Source organism: Cherax quadricarinatus, chromosome 29, assembly GCF_038502225.1.
Source record: "Cherax quadricarinatus isolate ZL_2023a chromosome 29, ASM3850222v1, whole genome shotgun sequence".
In the NCBI taxonomy this organism is placed as follows: domain Eukaryota; kingdom Metazoa; phylum Arthropoda; class Malacostraca; order Decapoda; family Parastacidae; genus Cherax; species Cherax quadricarinatus.
This window is the reverse complement of record NC_091320.1, coordinates 12182037-12191373: the sequence shown is the minus strand read 5'-3', so window position 1 is coordinate 12191373 and position 9337 is coordinate 12182037. Positions and strand designations below refer to the sequence as shown.

General features: G+C 39.2%; 1 protein-coding gene across 1 annotated transcript in view; it reads right to left on the bottom strand.

The window, feature by feature from the left end:
* Nucleotides 1-9044, bottom strand: part of LOC128690364 (reelin) — an 871665-nt gene extending 862621 nt beyond the window's left edge. The window contains exons 1-2 of the mRNA XM_070089797.1: nt 9006-9044; nt 1720-1899 (exon numbers count right to left, since the gene is read on the bottom strand). Coding sequence (XP_069945898.1) covers nt 1720-1899; nt 9006-9044 — 219 coding nt within the window. The remainder of the gene's footprint in view (nt 1-1719; nt 1900-9005) is intronic.
* Between the last annotated feature and the right edge of the window lie 293 nt (nt 9045-9337).

The window sequence follows — 9337 nt, the reverse complement described above, 5'->3', positions numbered from 1 at the left end:
CCGGTAATTCTGACACTGTGGTTGAGGCCCGGAAATTCTAACTGTATGGTTGACAGTCGGTAATTCTGACACTATGATTGAGACCTGGTTATTCTGACAATATGGCTGAGGCCCGGAAATTCTGACTGTATGGTTGACAGCCGGTAATTCTGACAGTATGGCTGAGAGCCGGTAATTCTGACACTAAGGCTGGCACCCGGAAATTCTGACACTATGGCTGAGGCCTGGAAATTCTGACACTATGGATGAGACCTTGTGATTCTGACACTATGGTTGAGACCCGTTAATTCTGACACTAAGGCTGAGGCCCGGAAATTCTGACTCTATGGTTGAGACCTGGTAATTCTGACAATATGGTTGACACCTAGTAATTCTGACACCATGGTTGAGACCCGGTAATTCTGACACTATGGCTGAGGCCTTGTGATTCTGACACTATGGTCGAGACCCGTTAATTCTGACACTAAGGCTGAGGCCCAGAAATTCTGACTCTATGGTTGAGACCTGGTAATTCTGACAATTTGGTTGAGACCTAGTAATTCTGACACTATGGTTGAGAAACGGTAATTCTGACATGGTTGATACCCGGTAATTCTGACACTGTAGTTGAGACCTAGTAATTCTGACACTGTGGTTGAGACCCGGTAATTCTGACACTATGGTTGAGACCCAGTAATTCTGACACTATGGTTGAGGCTCAGTAATTCTGACACTATTGTTGAGACCCGGTAATTCTGACACTGATTGGGACCCGGTAATTCTGACACTGTGGCTGAGACCCGGTAATTCTGACACTGTGGCTGAGACCTTGTGATTCTGACACTACGATTGAGACCCTGTAATTCTGACACCCTGGTTGAGGCCTGGTAATTCTGACACTATGGTTGTGGCTCTCTGATTCTGACGCTGGGGTTGAGACCCGGTAATTCTGACACTCTGGTTGAGGCCCGGTAATTCTGACACTATGGTTGAGACCCGGTAATTCTGACACTATGGCTGAAGCCCGGAAATTCTGACACTATGGTTGAGGCCTTGTGATTCTGACACTATGGTTGAGGCCTGGTAAATCTGACACTATGGTTGAGACCCGGTAATGCTGACACTCTGGTTGAAACCCGGTAATTCTGACACTATGGTTGAGACCCGGTAATTGTGACACTGTAGTTGAAACCTGGTGATTCTGATAATGGCTGGGGCTTAGTAAGTCACAGCAAGGGATGGTGAGGTTCCTGGGTGTCAATTCACTCTAAAATATGTAGTAGGGAGTGAGTCATACGTTTGTAATGCAGTAAATTATCAAGAGTGACGATCTGATGCTCTGCTGGTAGTTGTGTTGACAGTAGCTCGTGGTGTTGTGTCAGTATTTACAAGTACAGTGATGGCGGAGCTCCTCTCTAAAGTTCAATAAAAAACTGACTGCACTGGAGACACCCCTAACTTAGGTCCTGGACCCGTGCACTGAACTGACTCTAGGTGTGACCACCACCTCGGCTCTGCAGACCTCCGTCACAGGTAGAGACGCCTGTGGTCTGGTTTCATAGCAACACTTTACAATATTTATCCTAAATAAAATCATTATACCAGAAAATTTCTCTCAGAAATATCTCTTCATTGGGGTATATCAATACAAGAGTACGATTACACACAGAATGGTAATAAAAAAATGCAAATATCCAATACGTCGCCCTGAGATGGGAAGGAAGGTGTAGATATAATTACCGCTTTTATAGTGTCAACACTGGCACCAGTTCTATGAAGTGAGGGAGTGGAGGTGTGTTGAGGGTGAATGTTGGTGTCTGCTGGTGAAGGAGTCTGCTGCTGCTGCTGACTGTCAGCAAGTGCAACTTGCTGTGTCCACCCACCACCGCTGAATGTCAACCAGATCACCAGGATCACTCTCTGAAACACACGCTTTTATTATATGACAAGAAGCAAGTGCGATATAAGGAAGAGCACTGATGTTGTTACAACAGTAATAACATCAGTGCTGATGTTTATAATGACAACATCAGTGCTGATACAGTGACAACAACAGTGCTGATACAATGACAACAACAGTGCTGATACAGTGACAACAACAGTGCTGATACAATGACAACAACAGTGCTGATACAATGACAACAGCAGTACTAATACAGCGACAACAAGTGCTGATACAGTGACAACAACAATGCTGATACAGTGACAACAACAATGCTGATACAGTGACAACAACAGTGCTGATATAGTAACAACAGTGCTGATACAGTGACAACAATAGTGCTGATACAATGACAACAACAGTGCTGATACTGGGATAACAACAGTGCTGATGTTTAAAGTGACAACAACAGTGCTGATGTTTAAAGTGACAACAACAGTGCTGATGCTTAAAGTGACAACAACAGTGCTGATACAATGACAACAACAGTGTTGATGTTTACAGTGACAAAAACAGTAACAACAACAGTGCTAATACAGTGATAACAACAGTGCTGATCTTTAAAGTGACAACAGTATTGCTGATAGTGAATACAACAGTGCTAATACAGTGACTGGCGTAAAGAATAATATACTAGAAATAAATGCTTTAGGAATAAACTTTGCAGTTAAAGTGTGAGAATAATGTAACTTGGAATCAAACATAACAAACCAGAGACGAACGTCTTGATGGTGAACGTTAGAATAAGGTCAAGTAATCAGAACTTTAGATAACTTGAATGCAACCGGAAGGTCACCCGGTTGTCTTGAAAGTCGCCTGGAGGTGTTGAAGTTCACCTAGCCTTCTTGAAGGTCATCAGAGCGTCTTAAAGATCATCTGGACGTCTTGGAGTTATCTGAACGTCTTGAAGGCTACCTAGATGCCTTGAAGGTTACCAGAACATCTTCTTGAAGATTACCTGAATGTCTTAAAGGTCACCTGGACTTCCTGAAGGTCACCTGGACTTTCTGAAGGTCACCTGGACTTCCTGAAGGTCACCTGGACGCCTTGAAGGTCACCTGGACGCCTTGAAGGTCACCTGGATGTCTTAAAGATCACCTGGATATCTCAAAGGTCACCTGAATGTCTTGAAGGTCACCTAGATGTCTTGAAGGTCACCTGGACGACTTAAAAATCGTTTGGATGTTTTGAAGATCACTTGGACGTCTTAAAAGTCATCTGGACATTTTGAAGGTCACCTGGACGTCTTGAAGGTCACCTGGACGTCTTAAAAGTCATCTGGACATTTTGAAGGTCACCTGGACGTCTTAAAAGTCATCTGGACATTTCGAAGATCACCTGGACGTCTTGAAGGTCACCTGGACGTCTTGAAGGTCACTTGGATGTCTTGAAGGTCACTTGGATGTCTTGAAGGTCACTTGGATGTCTTGAAGGTCACTTGGATGTCTTGAAGGTCACTTGGATGTCTTGAAGGTCACTTCAAGTTGATAATACTGTCACTTCAAGTTGATAATACTGTCACTTCAAGTTGACAATACTGTCACTTCAAGTTGACAATACTGTCACTTCAAGTTGACAATACTGTCACTTCAAGTTGACAATACTGTCACTTCAAGTTGATAATACTGTCACTTCAAGTTGATAATACTGTCACTTCAAGTTGACAATACTGTCACTTCAAGTTGACAATACTGTCACTTCAAGTTGATAATACTGTCACTTCAAGTTGACAATACTGTCACTTCAAGTTGATAATACTGTCACTTCAAGTTGACAATACTGTCACTTCAAGTTGATAATACTGTCACTTCAAGTTGACAATACTGTCACTTCAAGTTGATAATACTGTCACTTCAAGTTGACAATACTGTCACTTCTAGTTGATAATACTGTCACTTCAAGTTGACAATACTGTCACTTCTAGTTGATAATACTGTCACTTCAAGTTGACAATACTGTCACTTCAAGTTGACAATACTGTCACTTCAAGTTGACAATACTGTCACTTCAAGTTGATAATACTGTCACTTCAAGTTGACAATACTGTCACTTCAAGTTGACAATACTGTCACTTCAAGTTGATAATACTGTCACTTCAAGTTGACAATACTGTCACTTCAAGTTGATAATACTGTCACTTCAAGTTGACAATACTGTCACTTCAAGTTGATAATACTGTCACTTCAAGTTGACAATACTGTCACTTCAAGTTGATAATACTGTCACTTCAAGTTGACAATACTGTCACTTCAAGTTGATAATACTGTCACTTCAAGTTGATAATACTGTCACTTCAAGTTGATAATACTGTCACTTCTAGTTGATAATACTGTCACTGTCACTTAGTTGATAATACTGTCACTTCAAGTTGACAATACTGTCACTTCTAGTTGATAATACTGTCACTTCAAGTTGACAATACTGTCACTTCTAGTTGATAATACTGTCACTTCAAGTTGACAATACTGTCACTGTCACTTCTAGTTGATAATACTGTCACTTCAAGTTGACAATACTGTCACTTCTAGTTGATAATACTGTCACTTCAAGTTGACAATACTGTCACTTCTAGTTGATAATACTGTCACTTCAAGTTGACAATACTGTCACTTCTAGTTGATAATACTGTCACTTCAAGTTGATAGTATTATCAACATGATGGACAGTATTGTCACTTCAAGCTGACAATACTGTCAGCTCAAGGGGGATATAATGTCAGTTTTAATGGTAAATATTGTCAGTTTAAAGGAATAAACTGTGAAATAGGACTCGTGCAAATATTTTGCAGAGGAAACATCACCAGGAATGTCTTATTCAGTATTACAAGCAGAGTATAATGTATATCGAGGAGAGGAGAGGGACAGGACCAGCGAAGACAGCAAGAGTGAGAGAGATTCCTGCCAACCTTGGACCAGTAGGCTCATACAGTGCTCCAAATCTTTAACTTCTGCCAACCTTCGTGTGGGATCACCTGGATGTCTGCTTTGCAATCGGAGAACTTGAAGGTTTTCTTTAATTGTTGTGAAATGCATGGTAGCTGCCTTAATGTTATTCTTGATAAGAGCACTGACGACAACGACAGTCATTCCACCCAGTGACAGAACAAGGAATCTACCAGGTGAGTGTTCCTGTCTAGCTGTGGGAAAAATTCGTATTGCTCTCTTATAATCATTACTAAAGTTGGGAGGGACCTGGAACTAACTGAATGTTTATGAAGATAAGTGCACTGCCCTTCGAGGAACTCAAGGCTGGAAATTCTGTACGCCGAGAAAAAAAATGGAGGATAGTTTCTCTACATTCCTAAGTAGTACATCAAGGAGGGGAAGGTGTTCCTCCTGTTCTTCCCCCATTGTGAACTTAACAAAAGGTTCAGTGGAGTCGAGTATTATATGAACAATGACTTAAAACTGATCCGCAATGTAAGGCGATAGGCCTTCTATTATAGTTTCCATCGGGATATTATAAGGTGTTTTCCATGTATTTTTAATTGTACCTTCTTGTAAGCGTGAGCGTCACAGCGTGACGATCTTATCCAGCCGTTTCACAAAGACAAAACGTTCCGCCAGCAAGAATGTTGATGGAAATATGTTGCAGTGTCTGCCATGTAGTGTCTTCTTAACAGAGTTGTCCATGAGTTTGGGAGCTTCAACACTGTCAGTACAAACGACAATGAAGGAATCCTTCAACAAGTTGATCGCTGTAAATTTGACCTACAAGCAGGTCTCTACAGAGGTAACAAGGGCTAGTTTGGGAGAGTCATTTATAACTCCACTAGAGGGTCTCATCTTTGCACGATGCGACACCATCACGAAGGAGTATAGGCGATGAGTGTAGGTTAAAAATTCCCCTCTCCGACTGTGATCGAAGAGATACTGCGTTTGGGATCAGCAGTGACTGTCCTGCCAGTAATTATGAAGCTAAAGAGGTATTTTCTTGTTATCTCAGAGAGACAAATATCGTAAAATATACCAGCAAAGTAAGCTTGAAGCTACTTACAAGTTGCATTATTAAGTTATCAGTATTGGAAGCTTGAAGTTACTAGGATGCCACACTAGGAAAATATCGCATTAAACGCAGTATTTCAGTTTTCTCAGTTTCTTTAAAAATCCCACTTTTCTGACCAAAATATATGTAAGCAATTAGGAAAGGAATTACGTAATTTAACCTTTGGGTATATAAGATAAAATTTGATCAGAGGAAACATTTTCCAGTTATTCCAATTTGGTTAATAAAAGTGGGACATTAAAACTGCAAAACCTAACATTATGAGGAAGTTTCCTTTGAGGAAAAGACATCAGCAATTAAAGTTTAAAGCCGACCAGAGCAAATATTCTCCAGCTGTTGCACAAAATCTAACTATTTGCATATATAGAAAATATACTCAAGAAATATTTCATCCAGTAAATATGAAACACCAGCCATTAAAAATTAATGACATTCTCAATTATTTTAATCACGGGAAAGCGCTAAACCCATAGAGGTCATATATAGCCTATGGAATGGGGGGGGGAGATACAGATTTGATCCAGTCTAGGAGGAGGATAAGCCCAGTTCCTAGGATCAAGAGTCCCTCACCATCATCAAGGTACTGCCCTTCAGGCAGGATTATCCATAAATGTAATACAAAATATTACTATACCATATCAAGATTAAATATAATAAATGGCGCCTACACACTCCATTAACACCAACCTTCTTCGAGGTAGGATACACCAGTATTGAAATTTTGAAGCTAATCAAAAGAGGCTTTCTAAAATTATCTCTTGTCAACCAGTGTCGGTATTGCTTTATGTAAAACTGAGCAGAGAGCATAATCTACCCTCGTTAATTGTTCCATGAACCTTCAAAAAGGAATTACTGACTTGGGATGAAAAGTTAAAGCCGATCGAATAAGGCATTCTGAAGTTATAAACGAAAATCTTGGATAAAGTTAGTGAACAACCACGACACTGCAGCCTACACGTGACGGCTGACACTAAATTCACGGCTGTTCAATAAATTCCCGAAGTTAAAAAGCTATGAAACATAAATATTCAGTATTTATCAATTTTAATTTTGTGTAAATGTTATAATTAAAATTCTCTACAGTCATCTAACAAAAAACATTTGTTTTTGTCCTTATTTAAAAAAAAATTACAGTTTTATGAAATAAAATGTATAAAACTGCAAACTGGCTGGAACAAGCCTAAAATAAATAAAAATATTCCACTTAACTTACACCCGCCTTTAAATGTTTGAAGCCGACCAGTGGATTATTATTATTATTATAATCAAGGGGGAAGCGCTAAACCCGTAGGATTATACAGCGCCCAGGGGAGGGGGGATGTGGAAGGCATTCAGGCTTAATTCGGGGAACTGGAACACAGATCCAATTCCTTAAATCAAGAGCCCCTCACCAACATCAAGGAACCGACCAGTGGAAAAATTCTCTGGCTATTACACAGAAAACATTCCACAGTGAAAGTTAAGTTCCCATTTAATAAAATTCAAAAACACTGAAGGTTTGAAGCCTATCAGATAAGACATTCTCCAATAATTTGCTCTAAATGTTAAAAGTCAAAATTTATTTAACCGTTTCATTAAAATTTCAAATACGCACCTCAAGAGCGGGCCATCCTGCCCGTGGAACGCACCGTCGTTATTATGTTGTTGCTGGTAAGATGAAGCAAACTTTGCTTAGTTAATGGGAATAACTATCACTAGTTATTCGATAAAATTTGCAAATTGAAACACAAACAGCCTGATAACGTGAAACTTGTTTCTGAGGAACAAATCCGTGCTTAGAATTTGAAGCCGATCACAAGATGTATTCTTTAGTTATCGCACAAATTACATCGATTCCATGTTTTATATAAAAAAACAGTGTTGACAAATTTGCCCACACACACACACACACACACACACACACACACACACACACACACACACACACACACACATACACATACACACACACACACACACACACTAAATTTAATGGGTACTATGGGGGCAGTAAAATGCATCAACCATTAAATGTTGAAGCCATTCAGACGAAGATAACTCAAATATATTGAAGGTGATCAAATAGGAAAAACAATTTCACATGATTTTGCATATAAAACTGGCAAATATGCAGCAGCTGCCCACTTGAACGTCACTCTCCGTTATCGTCGAATTAGAAGGCACCGTTTCTTAGTATGTTTGAAGCCGCGTTTTGAAAGTTATCGGAGCCATTCAAGGAAGGAATGGGTTTAATAACTTTGGTCATAAGGCACCTGTAGGTGCATATTGTTCCTAGAATCTAGCTCTAGTTTCCGTACACCAGCGTTGAAAATTTGAAGCTGATCACATAACATCTGTTATAAGCAAAACTATCAAGAAAAACTGAAGGAAATAATGGAATAAAAAGAAAAAATTCTGGCAAGTATTTCAGGTTCCGCCTCCAGGGATAACTGGTTAACATTAACTGGTTAACATTAACTGGTTAACATTAACTGGTTAACATTAACTGGTTAACATTAACTGGTTAACATTAACTGGTTAACATTAACTGGTTAACATTAACTGGTTAACATTAACTGGTTAACATTAACTGGTTAACATTAACTGGTTAACATTAACTGGTTAACATTAACTGGTTAACATTAACTGGTTAACATTAACTGGTTAACATTAACTGGTTAACATTAACCGGTTAATTAAGCTATCCTGCGGAAACAGGATATGTCCAGTGAAATGTGTGAAGGAAAAAAATGAAAAATTATATCGAGAATGTTATGATTCATTGGGGAACATGTCGTCACTGTCGTCTGTATTTTCAATGTTACGATTTATAAAGTATTGCTGAGAAAAATCAGCTTCAAAATACATCAAGACTTAACCAAAATGAGAAACATGAAAGAATGGATGTTGAACCAGTCTGAGAAATGAGTCTATTGTGGCAACATGTGGAGAGCAAGACTGTGGCTGGTCGGATATACAAGTTTTTATAGTCGTTCTAAGTATATATTTAATTTGAAGGGAAACACAAGTACTGTATAAAATTTTATTTGTTAATGTAATAATGGTCTACATTAATTAGTTTAATACCTTTGGTAGTTACCTCAAGCCCATTGTGTGGGCTGAAGTCACCAATACCCATGGTGTGGGGCACATAATAGGTCCAAGGACCGGGACGCTATGTTTTGATGGCTAAACTATTTACAGTGGTAATGAACTGTTTACATATTTATATCTGAGTTATTTATACAATACCGATAAGTAGATAGATATATTAATACCGAAGCGGTTTGTATCCTTCTTCGGCTGAAAACAGATAAAAGTTTAAGGAATGGGGATGAAAAGATATAATCAGTTCATCTCAAAAACTACTTCGTCGAGGGTGATCGACTGATTCCATTATCTTTACATATCCTCTGCTTCTACTGTTTTGTC